Source organism: Mesoplodon mirus, assembly GCF_964341445.2.
Source record: "Mesoplodon mirus genome assembly, chromosome: 5".
In the NCBI taxonomy this organism is placed as follows: Eukaryota; Metazoa; Chordata; class Mammalia; order Artiodactyla; family Ziphiidae; genus Mesoplodon; species Mesoplodon mirus.
The window spans coordinates 123,146,129-123,161,483 of NC_138980.1; the positions used below are offsets into that span (position 1 = coordinate 123,146,129).

Below are 15,355 nucleotides of genomic sequence, written 5' to 3' on the forward strand. Positions count from 1 at the left end.
AAACAAGAAACATCTCAACTAAACAACCTAAACTTACACCTAAAGTAACTGGAGAAAGAAGAACAAAAAAACCCCAAAGTTAGCAGAAGGAAAGAAATCATAAAGATTGGATCAGAAATAAATGAAAAAGAAATGAAGGAAGCAATAGAAAAGATCAATAAAACTAAAAGCTGGTTCTTTGAGAAAATAAACAAAATTGATAAACCATTAACCAGACTCATCAATAAAAAAGGGAGAAGACTCAAATCAATAGAATTAGAAATGAAAAAGGAAGTAACAACTGACACTGCAGAAATACAAAGGACAATAAGAGATTACTGCAAGCAACTATATGCCAATAAAATGGACAACGTGGAAGAAATTGACAAATTCTTAGGAAAGCACAATCTTTCGAGACTGAACCAGGAAGAAATAGAAAATATAAACAGACCAATCACAAGCACTGAAATTCAGACTGCGATAAAAAAAAAACGTTCCAACAAACAAAACCCCAGGACCAGATGGCTTGACAGGCGAATTCTATCAAATATTTAGAGAAGACTAACACCTATCCTTCTCAAACTCTTCCAAAGTATAGCAGAGGGAGGAACACTGCCAAACTCATTCAATGAGGCCGCCATCACCTTGATACCAAAACCAGACAAAGATGTCACAAAGAAAGAAAACTACAGGCCAATATCACTGATGAACACAGATGCAAAAATCCTCAACAAAATACTAGCAAACAGAATCCAACAGCTCATTAAAAGGATCATACACCATGATCAAGTGGGGTTTATCACAGGAATGCAAGGATTCTTCAATATAAACAAATCAATCAATGTGATACACCATATTAACAAACTGAAGGAGAAAAACCATATGATCATCTCAATAGATGCAGAGAAAGCTTTCGACAAAATTCAACACCCATTTATGATAAAAACCATCCAGAAAGTAGGCATAGAGGGAACTTACCTCAACATAATAAAGCTCATATATGACAAACCCACAGCCAACATTTTCCTCAATGGTGAAAAACTGAAACCATTTCCACTAAGATCAGGAACAAGACAAAGTTGCCCACTCTCACCACTATAATTCAACATTGTTTTGGAAGTGTTAGCCACAGCAATCAGAGAGGAAAAAGAAATAAAAGGAACCCGAATCAGAAAAGAAGAAGTAAAGCTGTCACTGCTTGCAGATGACATGATACTATACATAGAGAATCCTAAAGATGCTACCAGAAAACTGCTAGATCTAATCAATGAATTTGTAAAGTAGCAGCGTACAAAATTAATGCACAGAAATCTCTTGAATTCCTCTATACTAATGATGAAAAATCTGAAAGAGAAATTAAGGAAACACTCCCATTTACCACTGCAACTAAAAGAATAAAATATCTTGGAATAAACCTACCAAAGAAGACAAAAGACCTGTATGCAGGAAACTATAAGACACTGATGAAAGAAATTAAAGATGATACAAAGAGATGGAGAGATGTACCATGTTCTTGGATTGGAAGAATCAACATTGTGAAAATGACTATACTACCCAAAGCAATCTACAGATTCAATGCAATTCCTATCAAACTACCAATGGCATTTTTCACAGTACTAGAACAAAAAATTTCACAATTTGTATGGAAACACAAAAGACCCTGAATAGCCAAAGCAATCTTGAGAAAGAAAAACGGAGCTGGAGGAATCAGGCTCCCGGACTTCAGACTACACTACAGAGCTACAGTAATTAAGACAGTATGGTATTGGCACAAAAACAGAAATACAGATCAATGGAACAGGATAGAAAGCCCAGACATAAACCCACGCACATATGGTCACCTTATTTTTGATAAAGATGGGAAGAATATACAATGGAGAAAAGACAGCCTCTTCAATAAGTGGTGCTGGGAAAACTGGACAGCTACATGTAAAAGAAGGAAATTAGAACACTCCCTAACACCATACACAAAAATAAACTCAAAATGGATTCGAGACCTAAATGTAAGACCAGACACTATAAAACTCTTAGAGGAAAACATAGGAAGAACACTCTTTGACATAAATCACAGCAAGATCCTTTTTGACCTACCTCCTAGAGAAATGGAAATAAAAACAAAAATTTTAAAATGGGACCTAATGAAACTTAAAAGCTTTTTAGAGCTAAGGAAACCATAAACAAGACGAAAAGACAACCCTCAGGATGGGAGAAAATAGTTGCAAATGAAGGAACTGACAAAGGATTAATCTCCAAAATATACAAGCAGCTCATGCAGCTCAATATCAAAAACACAAACAACCCAATCCAAAAATGGGCAGAAGACCTAAACAGACATTTCTCCAAAGAAGATATACAGATTGCCAACAAACACATGAAAGAACGCTCAATATCATTAATCACTAGAGAAATGCAAATCAAAACTACAATGAGGTATCACCTCACACCAGTCAGAATGGCCATCATCAAAAAATCTACAAACAATAAATGCTGGAGAAGGTGTGGAGAAAAGGGAACATTCTTGCACTGTTGGTGGGAATGTAAATTGGTACAGCCACTATGGAGAACAGTATGGACGTTCCTTAAAAAACTAAAAATAGAACTGCCATACAACCTAGCAATCCCACTACTGGGCATATAACCTGAGAAAACCATAATTCAAAGGAGTCATGTACCACAATGTTCATTGTAGCTCTATTTACAATAGCCAGGACATGGAAGCAACATAAGTGTCCTTCAACAGATGAATGGATAAAGAAAATGTGGCACATATATAATGGAATATTACTCATTCATAAAAGAAACGGAATTGAGTTATTTGTAGTGAGGTGGATGGACTTTGTGTCTGTCATACAGAGTGAAGTAAGTCAGAAAGAGAAAAACAAATACTGTATGCTAACACATACATATGGAATCAGAAAAAAAAATAGTTGTGAAGGACCTAGGAGCAGGACGAGAACAGACGCAGACCTACTAGAGAATGGACTTGAGGACACAGGGAGGGGGAAGGGTAAGCTGGGACAAAGTGAGAGAGTGGCATGGACTTATATACACTACCAAATGTAAAATAGATAGCTAGTGGGAAGCAGCCACATTGCACAGGGAGATAGATCAGCTCGGTGCTTTGTGACCACCTAGAGGGGTGGGATAGGGAGGGTGGGAGGGAGGGAAATGCAAGAGTGAAGAGGTATGGGGATATATGTATATGTATAGCTGATTCACTTTGTTATGCAGCAGAAACTAACACTCTATTGTAAAGCAATTATACTCCAATAAAGATGTTAAAAAATAAATTAAAAAATAGAAAAGTAAAAAAAAGAATCCGCCTGCCAATGCAGAGGACATGGGTTCGAGCCCTAGTCCAGGAAGATCCCACATGCCGCGGAGCAACCAAGCTTGTGCACCACAACTATGGAGCCTGTGCGCCTAGAGCCCATGCTCTGCAACAAGACATGCCACCGCAATGAGAATCCCACGCACCACAATGAAGAGCAGCCCCGCTCAACCGCAACTGGAGAAAGCCTGTGCGCAGCAACAAAGACCTAAGGCAGCCAAAATAAAAAATTTTTTTTAAATTTAAAAAAATGCTTAGTACTCCCTCTGGCACATGGTAAGCACCGTGTAAGTGTTTTAAAGCAAACAGATAGGTAGTTTCAATGGATGGATGGGTAGGTAGCTATTGTTCCTAAATGTTAAGTGCTACTGCCCGACCTCTGACCATCTGCACTAAGGGGCACGTTCCCTGTGAAGCAGCACTGCCCCAAGAAGGACTCTGGTATTGAGTAGGAACATATATGATGTATCTCATTCAAGATGACTCATCTTAATATCTATAGCACAAAGGCCTTTTTAATTTCCCCCTTACATATAATATCCTCTATTCAAGTTCTTCCTCCTTGTTCTTGAGTTTTATATTCAGAATGCAGGTAGGTTTTTAAAGGGGTCTGAGAGGGCGCCCCAAGAAAAAGCCTGCAGTCAGGTCAGCTTCCCTTTTAATACAGGGATTCCCCTTCCCAGGCACCCACTGTCCTCAATCCCTGCTTCTTCCTCTTCAAGGTAAAGGCTGGCAGGTGATTCATGTGACACCATCGCCATATCACGTCTCCAAGAGACACAGGTTTCCTAACCACCAGGAGCTAGCTGTAGAAGGAAGAACTCAGTTGCCTGTTAAAGGACTGTCTGCAAGATTACAAGGCTGGTAGAAAGCAGAGATCCCCTTCTCCTCATCACTAAAATCACAACCCGGCTTCCCCGTAAAAGAGGGAGGTGCGAATTATCTCCTTTTCCCTGGATATCTCCCTGGTATACAAGTACATATGGATAAATTTCTGGGTTTTTCTTGTTTAAAAAAAAAAAGAGGGAAGTGCAAAGCAAACATGTTTCATGAACAGAATTGACTGTTCAAGTCCAGGTGGAAGTGGGAGAGCTGTGGGGTTTGTGCTCAGTCGTAACAGAAACATGTCTGATTTCACTGTGGTTCAGGGCAGATCTGTGGGCAGGTGAGCCAGTAATAGGCAGCAACATGAGGAAGCCTTCAGACCCAGGTCATGGGACAGCCAGAAAAACAAATTCTAAAAATATAGCCCAACAGGGAACCAGGTAGGAAGGCTCTGGAGTCAGAAAGACATGGCTGGATGTTTTGGTTCCAGTATTTACTACTGGGGCTTTCCTTGGATAAGTCCCTTGGCCTTCCTGGGCCTCAGTTTCCCCATCTGTATTATCAGGCCCTTATGTCTCTTTCATAGGGTTCCTGAATGCAAATGAGATAATCTCACGAGCGTGTTGATGAGGGGGCCTGGGCACGGTGGGCTACTGATGTCATTGACCCCGTGTGAGAGCAGGGTGTCTGTGTGTGCAATGGGGGTTTCACAGGAGAGCATGTGTGAGGCCCTGTTATGGGGCCACTGTGTGTTGGACACTGTCTTTGGTCTCTACCAATGGTGGCAAATGGTCCTCACACTCGGTGCCACTATGCAAACCAAGGGCAGTCAGGCCAGTGCCCATCAGTGGAAAGTCTACATTTCAGAGTATTTTTAAAGTGTAAATGTCTTACCTTCCAACAAATAATAAGACAACTTTAATTCAATAAAGGTTTGTCTGCTATACACATTTCCTTAGGAAAGATGACTTTAGTATTATATAAGAGTGCTTTATAACTGGAATACCAACTGTAGGCAGATAACTGAGGACTGTTCACAACATTCTGTTCCCAAGGCATGTGTAAGCAGTTACTCTACAATTCTGACACACTTCTGTATAAACAGTGTCTTCCTGCATAGTCTAAAGAATTTACCTCATCTCTGTGAAAGAAACTGCAGGCTCTGATCTGAACTAATTTTTATTCTTCTTGAGTATTTAATTCTTAGCTTAAGAATATCAGTTTTCCTTGCATACTTTGATGTTCCTTTCTCCAAAGAAAATGTGCTGAAATGTGAGAATTACAGCAAAGTGCTTGAAAAAAGGATGGCTCAAACTAGAAAGGCTTTATTTTGACACCTAAAGATAAAAAGTGTCCCCGTACCTGAATCACGTGGTCATCGCTTGTGATTTCTATGGCTTCGTGACAGTGGTCTAATGCTGTGAACACTGAATTACAGGCCCTGAAAGTTGCAAAAGATTGATGTTAGTTCTGCTGGAAAACCATGAGCATTTCATCTGTTAATTTATCAAAGTAAACAGTGCCTCAGGTTCATTAAAACCAAGTACCTTTCGATATTATGTTTTTGGGGAAAAAAAAAGAAACCTAGCCTTTCAAACTAAATGAATAAACAATAGCATGCATTTCTATGCATATCATGCAGAGAGAAGAATGTAATCTGGCAAAATCATCGTGGATCGTGAAATGAGCTCCATATGTGCTGGATGAAACCTTCATACTGACACAAGGAACAAAGATGCAGGAGATGGTCTCATAAGCCCCCATGTTCTATGTCAATGACATTCTTCTGTTCCATTCACGGCGGCAGTCATGGAGAAGTCCCATCCCCATCAATTAGAAAAACCTAATTAAGCCCAAATTAGATCTGAGGTATTCTGACCTTTTGCAACAGACACAGAAATATTTTTTTCTTTTCTTACTTTTACGACCTAGATAAGCAAGCCTTTATGGTACTTGCTACACGCACCAGCCTGATGAAAGGCAAATATGGCTGAATTCCCCTTGCCTGGTTCATTTTACAGCTCTCCAGGTGGGCACTATTCTTGATGACCTTCCTTGTATATCTGGAATATTTGAAATCATTTCAATTTCTCAATTTCTTGGGTAACATTTTAACTACCTTCCAAATTTAGAGCAACTCCAAATACAGTAAGTTATTTACTATCTAACCCAGCAAGTATGTGGCTAGTTACTAGAGCTTTGTTATTTGTACTGGCTGTTTAAAGAATCCCAGTGAAGGCTTTCTTATACATTACCAAAAAAATGTTAATCTACTGGATTGATGTTTCTTCTTATAAAACGAACTCTTATAATGTTATTCATCTTCCCTTCTCATAAGGCATCTAACTTTGCCATTCTATTTTGAACTGTTTACAAGGGAGAGGGCAGAAGAAACTGGGTGAAACTTGGTTCGGTATTTGGCCAGTTATGGGACCTTGGGCAATGTTTTCTCTCTGCTGGCCCTCAGTTTCCTCATCTATAAAATGAAGATAACACATCTTACAGGTTGTTGTAAGAATCAAAACAGTTTATGTGAGGCGTGTCTCAAAATACTTGGGATGATATAAGAATTCAAGACATAGTACTTGTTATTTGTAAGATCTCAGAATAATATTTTTGTTCTCTAAAGCTTTCAAAGGCTGTTGGCGAGAAGAAAAGTGAATCATAACCTATCTTTTCTCATGAGTGTATCTGAAATATCAAACCAAGAACTGCTTTCAATAATAGCAAGGCAGCCTGCACAGAAAGGGAAGGATTTTAGCCCATTGACGGGTAGCGCTCCTGTCGCTGTAGAGATGAAGACACAGGTGTGGGAGGGTAAGTAAAGTAAGTAATCATGATGCAGGTGAGTGGAGGAGAACATAACCCTAACCCCAGAGATTTCTGATGGGTGTGGGATGTTTTCTTATTTAAATGGCTCCAGTCTAGGGTTCTCAAAAAACTAAAAATAGAACTACCATATGACCCAGCAATTTCACTCCTGGGTATACATCCGAAAAAAAACAAACACACTAATTCAAAAACATACATATATCCCAATATTCATAGCAGCATTAGTCACAATAGCCAAGATATGGAAGCAAACCAGGTGTCCATCGACAGATGAATGGATAAAGATGTGGTATATATATATAATGGAATACTACTCAGCCATAAAAAAGAACAAAATTTTGCCATTTGCAGCAACATGGATGGACTTGGAGGGTATTATGCTAAGTGAAATAAGTAGACAGAGAAAGACAAATACTGTATGATATCACTTACATGTGGAATCTTAAAAAAAAAAGCAAAAAACCCCCAAACTAGTGAATATAACCAAAAAGCAGACTCTCAGATATAGAGTACAAACTGGTGGTTACCAGTGGGGAGAGGGAAGGAGGGAGGGGCAATAAGGGGTAAGGGATTAAGAGGTACAAACTATTAGGTATAAAATAAGCTATAAGGACATACTGTATAACAATATTTTATAATAACTATAAATGGAGTATAACCTTTAAAAATTGTGAATCACTGTATTGTAACCTATAATATTGTACAGAAACTATACTTCAATTTAAAAAGTAAATAAAATAAAATAAAATAAATTGCTCCAGTCTACCTAATGTGAACTGTATACTGTCCTATTACCATTGCTGCATTTGTAAACATGATCATTTAAAATGTGAAAAAGAATTCAAAGAGGACTTTAAAATTGTTACCAAAGTCACTACTGCATCACCTCTCATGGAGAGGCAAGCAAGAGCTAGTCTTATCCCAAGTTTGCTCCAGGCACTTGGGTCCAGAACCCAACTCCGCACAACGGGAAAGCGTTCCCCGTCCTCCAGAAGTCTGATGCGGAAAAGCACAATCTGTGTGGGCTAGTTCCTTAGCTTTGGGAGCTGGATAACTAAGTGTTAAAACATTTGATCAAATGATAAATTCCCCTCTTGCCCAGGTATTTTCTTAAAGTACCTGTGTGGCTCAATTAAGTATGTAAACAGCTACTTCAGAGTATGACTGTTTTTGTCAATTCAACAGGCTGCCTCATACAAGATGTTAGCTCCAACTGCCAAAATGTATCTATTAGATGTTCACTGCAAAGCATACACTATCCTGTGAGAGTATAATGCCCAATGGGACAAAGCAGATCCTTTTTGACAGTTAAAGTGAAAGTATATTGGCAGGATGAGTAGATTATTGCCTCGGTGACAAACGCTACTGGACTGCCATGTGTAGATCTAGGCTTTAAACCAATTTGTTGATGGTTCTATTTAAATAAACCTGCAGCAAAATGAGGTAATCAATCTGAATCATGTTCCTAAAGTTTGGGAATTTAATTGCTTGTCTTAATTATTAATATTCTTCATGCAGAAGAACCTTAGCTCTATTAATTTTCTGTTCTTGGGAAACCATGTAACTCTGCACCTCAAATGTATTTTAGTAGCTTTCAGTTTGAGAAGCTGCAAAATTGGAAAAAGCACAAGGGAACCAGAGCCCATGTAGTGCTAGTGATGTAACCATTTCCCCTTCATCTTCTTAAAAGTCTGTGAAGGTCTGCAGAGAAAAAGTAAATATTACAGGGACCCAGGTAGAAAGTCTACAAAGAACACAGTGCTCTGATGGGGTGCAGAGTGCATCCGACTTAAAGCAGGGTGCCTGGACGCTACTCCAGCGCTGCCACCCACATGCTGGGTAGCTGTGATCATGCCCAGAGTCTTCCCGGCTCTCAGCATTCCTGTCAGTTGTCTGGGGTGGTTGGGTCATATGACCTCCTGTGTCCCTAACAAAGGCACCCTGGAATCTACTCAAACAAAACACAAACACCCCACGGCAGACACACACACACAAGGGTAGGACTGGGCAAGGTGGTAGCGTGCAGGGAGAAGATTCTGAACACAAAGCCACATCCCAGCAGGGGTTCGGGAGCAGCAGGGAGGGGGCTGTGGACTTGCTATCCACCAGCACCACTCCTAGGCAGTGACAAGGCAGGGGCCGGTTACTTTAATCCATCACAGGTCAGTTTCTACTTCCGTAACACAACGGGGCTGTCACGCAGAGCCCACGTGAGGATGAAGTGCTCTATAAATATCAGCCAATAATGAGAGATGTGGTGGTCCATGGAATACTAAGGTTTGCCCATCAGAAACCGATTCTAAAATGGAGGACTGCTACTGTCTTAAGATTTGGAGTAAAATAAACATGATGATTTGGGTGTAACCCCTAGGTAACAGATATCAGACTGCCTAATGATGAAATAATAGCTCGTACTTGATTAGTGTAAACTCATCAGCTTAAACTCTCAATAAATAGCCAAATCCTATCTGTATTTTGGTTAGCATAGTTCTTCTCATGATAAAGAAGCATAAGAACATCAGCAATAAATGGTCATCAGTTAGCCCATACTTCCCTAGACATTCCCCCTTTCATGAGTTCTGTTCAATAAAGTAATTCATCACATGCACACAGAAATGTGATTTTGTTCTGTCTTTAAAAGTTATTCCCATATAATGGAATTTTTTAATTAGGTATGTTATGTTTGATCACATGATCTTTTTTTCCTTGGTTAAGTAAATATGGTTACCATACATGAAGACTGGACAGAAGCGTCTGCCTTCAACATTCAACATCATCCTTGCAGTACAGACTGTCCTTGCAGAATGCTAGTAATGTCACGTATTTAGCTGCAGCTGGGGGTGGAATTGCAGGGAAAAGTATTATATAATTAGACTATAATGATTCTGGCATTGTATAACAAAGAGCCTCATTTTCCCCATCTGCAGCAAGTGACAAAGTTGCCTGCCAACCTCTGGGGTGCAGGTAGATGCTTTAGACATCCTTGAATGCCCTAAGGAGCTGGGGAGACCATGGAGGGTCACTGTCCACCCCCATCCGCTGGGCCCAGATATCATACACCCAGGGAGAGTCAAACCATACACACACACCCTACTCCTCCAAAGGACAGAAAAGAAGTTGGAGACAGTTGAGATACAACCAGCCAAAAAGCATCAAAAGAAACTGACCATTTAGTCCTCCTCTGTCTTCTCCTGTGAAGAACTCTTGCCTTCCCTCCCCCTCTGCAGGGGCTGCTCTTGTGCTGGTTGCTTGGGGAGGTCCCAACCAGCCAAGCTGAAGCTGATGCGGAGGGTGAGGGGACTGGGATTCTGGGCAAACCCACCTTCCTGGGACCGCTGCTGCCTGGGCGAGGTCCATTCACCAGCTTTACATTGATTTGCATTAAGAACCTGAGCCTTTTCAACGAGCCCAACGCTCCCAAACAGCTCATCACTGACGCGTGAGAAGTTATGGGACTCACAGAGTGTTGTGTAGTTAGAACCTTGCCGAGTTCTGAACCTAATGAGTCCTTGAAAAGTTTTCAGTGCCCTGGCTCTAAGCAGATTTCATCAGCACAATAACTTGAAGCCCTTTCATTTAGCCCTGGTGCTGCCTGGGGATGTTTATTTCAAACGGCCAGACCTGCCTTCGTCATGCTCCCCATGGGCAAGGCACCTTCTAACCTCTTACATGTGCCATCACATTTAATGCTGCCTAAGAAAACTCAAGTAGTCATTTAAAATAAAATGAGGAGTTCTTGCTTCAGCAGCACATATACTAAAACTGGAACGATACAGAGAAGATTAGCATGGCCCCTGCGCCAGGATGACATGCAAATTCGTGAAGCGTTCCATATTTTTATAAAAAATGAGATACTAAAATAAGTAAATAAAATAAAATAAGGGAATTACCTATCAAAGCAATAAGGCATCTGCTGTTCATTTTTGTTGTAGAAAACACACAGTTGAAGAATTAAATCAAAATGAAATCTCTCTTTTCCTAATCCTATTTATTGTGAAAACATCTAAAATAAAAGTACAGTCTTTTTACCCTAAATAAAACAGAAGAGAGCCCCAGGAATAAAAACAATTAATGTACAATTAAAAATCATAAATTGCTATAGTAAAGGCAATGCGGTTTTCTTACGAAATTCTATCAAGTTCTCTGCAGCTAATAAATATATGGATACAAAGAAACCAAGGGATTTAACTGACACTCAAAAATCATTGGCAATCTTCCTTACCAAAGAATTTCCACTGGTTTGAGATTCTTTTTTTAATACTTTCCCACCTCAAAAGGGACTGTTTATCCCCACACTTAATTTCTTAGAGCTCTCTATCCACCCAACAGTTGACTTCCCTGAGCAGGGTGAACCCCAGAAGAGCCTGCCTCTGGGGGTTCATGCCAATCCATTTTTCTTCCAAGGGGCAGAGGAGGGCCAAGAAAAGTTAAGTTTAGAAAGGGTTCTGTTCTCTTTGAATGCAAATTCAGTCATCAAGGTAAGAAGTATAACCATTTCAATGAGATGCTATCCTACTTATTTTTCACTGAGCCTGAAAGCCTTGTGACCCCTCAGTGGGCCAGAGAGAGAAGCCAGGGCCCTTCTGGCATCCCATAGCCTGGAGCCACTTGGGACTGATCTCCCAGGGGCCGCGGGCTATGAAGAGCCTCTTCTTTCCCCTGTTCTCTCCGCTGAAGCGGGGCAGGTTGAAGAAATCAGGGTCCTAAGAGTGTGCTGGAGTGGAGCCTGAGCAAAACCAGGCATGGGCTACAACTCTGATACTCCAAGACGTCCCAGAAGCAGAGCATCCTACCACCGAGACTCTGAGAGAATCTGTCCATCGCAGAAATAAGCACCAGAGAGAAGTTCTTAAAGCACTAGGCATGCGTAAAGAGACTTAAAATCAGTTTCTTGAAGATACTTCATGCATATTGAGGCCACAAGCAGGCCTCATGAAATTGCTATCATGGATCTGTAGCGATTACCATAGTTAGCATAATAAATATTCCCACGGGTTTGCCCCTATCTATAACAATCCAAGTAGGAATTTATAAATGTTGCAAGTACAAAGTAGAAAGTAATCCTCAAAGGCTTTTCTTAATCTTGATCCAATTGTACAGAAGTTAAACAGTACTTTTCCTAGCATATAATTTTAAAACTGCTGTAAATAGTGGAAAATATTGTCAAAAGAAGAAACGCCTCCAATTTATTTCATTATACCAATGGGCTCCCAGATTAGACTCTGCCATTTACCAGCTACGGTTACTTGTTCAACAGTTTCAGAGTCCCTGGGATTCCGCTAAGAACCAGTGAACCTCAGCCTGAGGACAGACAAGCTTTGCTACAGAATGGTTAACTTTGTATTCATCCTATTTTGCTACATACCTTAACTTGAACTGTGAGCGAACTTCCCCATGTTCTATTTGAATCAGTTCATTATAGCAAGCAATTATGCTGCTATTCTCCATAAATCTCTGGAAAAAAAAAAGCAAAGGTAATACATAAGACATATACAATTACTTCTTAAATAGTCAAAGAAGCTTAACAGTTTCTCCAACCTCAGGTAACTCTGTTATATAAGACAACTAGTAGGTAAGATGAGATGAAATAAAACAGTTGTCAAGTGTTTGAAATGCTTGTTTAAATGTATAAGAAACAAGAGAGCAGATAACATTGCATAGTTATTTATAACAAAGGTGGGAAAAACATTATGAACACTCACAGGAAAATAAACACACAAGTGATAGAACACCTCCCCCAGCCTTGCTAATTACTGAAACACCTGTGGTTCTGTTGCACTAAGGAAAGTCTTCTAAAACCTGAGCTTGGACGTGTTCATGGCATGCCACACTTTGAGTGATGTCTTCTGGTGGGGAGAGGCAGTCTTTGCTTCCTTCCTCATCTTCTGAGTGCCTAATGCATCCTGCCCCTTCTCATGTCTGTCTGTCTGTCTGTCTCTCTCTCACATACACACACACACACACACACTCTTCCACACATCTAGCATGGATGGCTTCTCCCTGTGGAATATCTGAGAAGCTCCCTGACTTTCCCTGTGCCTCTGATCCCCACCAGCCCAGGAGGAAGCTGGGAAGGGCTAAGGACAGAGGGGGAACCATGAACACACACAGAGGGAAATACTTTCTATTTATGAAGCAAAGTTAAACAAGGTGAGGTTCTGGTTCAGCTTCTGGACGGGTGGAGATGATGTGTCAGTCTGTAACTGAGCTCTGAGTGGTGTTAGCTGATGCTTCATGAAGTACAAAAAAGGATCTATGATAAAATAAGTCTTTGAAAAGGTTGGGATAAACAGGTTCCTTTGTTTTAAAACGAAAACCTCAGAAGTAAACTTCTGTTGACTAAGTCTAATTTATTTGCCTTAGGCTTTTATTATGCCTCTGTGTCTATGTGTGTAGGTATGTATTTTATATGCATATATTTATATATATATAAAATCATTCTATATTTTCACTTTCATATTTACGTAGGAACGTTTTTCTTTTTTCCTTTGTATTTTATTTATTTGTTTATTTAACATCCTTATTGGACTATAATTGTTTTACAATGTTGTGTAAGTTTCTGCTGTATAAAAAAGTGAATCAGCTATACATATACATATATCCCCATAACCCCTCCCTGTAGGGTCTCCCTCCCACCCTCCCTATCCCACCCCTCTAGGTGGTCACAAAGCACCGAGCTGATCTCCCTGTGCTATGCGGCTGCTTCCCACTAGCTATCTATTTTACATTTGGTAGTGTATATATGTCAATGCCACTCTCTCACTTCATCCCAGCTTACCCTTCCCCCTCCCCGTGTCCTCAAGTCCATTCTCTACATCTGCGTCTTTATTCCTGTCCTGCCCCTAGGTTCGTCAGACCATTTTTTTTTTTTTAGATTCTATATATATGTGTTAGCATACGGTATTTGTTTTTCTCTTTCTGACTTACTTCACTCTGTACAACAGACTCTAGCTCCATCCACCTCACTACAAATGACTCAATTTCATTTCTTTTTATGGCTGAGTAATATTCCATTGCATATATGTGCCACATCTTCTTCATCCATTCATCTGTCGATGGACACTTAGGTTGATTCCATGACCTGGCTGTTGTAAATAGAAATGCAATGAATACTGTGGTACATGACTCTTTTTGAATTATGGTTTTCTCAGGGTATATGCCCAGTAGTGGGGTTGCTGGATCATATGGTAGTTCTATTTTTAGTTTTTTAAGGAACCTCCATACTGTGGTCCATAGTGGCTGTATCAATTTACATTCCCACCAAGAGTGCAAGAGGGTTCCCTTTTCTCCACACCCTCTCCAGCATTTATTGTTTGTAAATTTTCGGATGATGGCCATTCTGACTGGTGTGAGGTGATACCTCGTTATAGCTTTGATTTGCATTTCTCTAATGATTAGCGATGTTGAGCACTCTCTCATGTGTTTGTTGGCAATCTGTATATCTTCTTTGGAGAAATGTCTATTTAGGTCTTCTGCCCATTTTTGGATTGGGTTGTTTGTTTTTTTGATATTGAGCTGGATGAACTGCTTGTATATTTTGGAGATTAATCCTTTGTCAGTTGCTTCGTTTGCAAATATATTCTCCCATTCTGAGGGTTGTCTTTTTGTCTTGTTTACAGTTTCCTTTGCTGTGCAGAAGCTTTTAAGTTTCATTAGGTCCCGTTTATTTTTGTTTTTATTTCCATTATTCTAGGAGGTGGGTTAAAAGGGATCTTGCCGTGATTTATGTCATAGGGTGTTCTGCCTATGTTTTCCTCTAAGAGTTTTATAATGTCTGGCCTTACATTTAGGTCTTCAACCCGTTACTAGTTTATTTTTGTGTATGGTGTTAGGGAGTGTTCTAATTTCACTCTTTTACGTGTAGCTGTCCAGTTTTCCCAGCACCACTTACTGAAGAGGCTGTCTTTTCTTCATTGTATATTCTTCCCTCCTTTATCAAAGATAAGGTGACCATATATGTGTGGGTTTATCTCTGGGCTTTCTATCCTGTTCCATTGATCTATATTTCTGTTTCTGTGCCAGTACCTAACTCTCTTGATTACTGTAGCTTTGTAGTATAGTCTGAAGTCTAGGAGCCTGATTCCTCCAGCTCCATTTTTCGTTCTCAAGATTGCTTTGGCTATTCGGGGTCTTTTGTGTTTCCATACAAATTGTGAACTTTTTTGTTCTACTTCTGTGAAAAATGCCATTGGTAGTTTGATAGGGATTGCATTGAATCTGTAGATTGCTTTGGGTAGTATAGTCATTTTCACAATGTTGATTCATCCAATCCAAGAACATGGTATATCTCTCCATCTATTTGTATCATCTTTAATTTCTTTCATCAGTGTCTTATAGCTTTCTGCATACAGGTCTTTTGTCTGCTTAGGTAGGTTTATTCCTAGGTAT

General features: G+C 40.0%; 1 protein-coding gene across 7 annotated transcripts in view; it reads right to left on the bottom strand.

Annotated features, from left to right (window-relative positions):
• PDE8B (phosphodiesterase 8B) overlaps positions 1-15,355 on the bottom strand; it is a gene marked incomplete at its 5' end in the record, with an annotated part of 391,344 nt that overhangs the window by 112,901 nt on the left and 263,088 nt on the right. For all 7 annotated transcript variants that reach the window (XM_082621924.1, XM_082621927.1, XM_082621926.1 and 4 more), the window contains 2 exons: positions 5,498-5,576; positions 12,333-12,421. In XM_082621924.1, the coding sequence (XP_082478050.1) occupies positions 5,498-5,576; positions 12,333-12,421 (168 nt within the window). The remainder of the gene's footprint in view (positions 1-5,497; positions 5,577-12,332; positions 12,422-15,355) is intronic.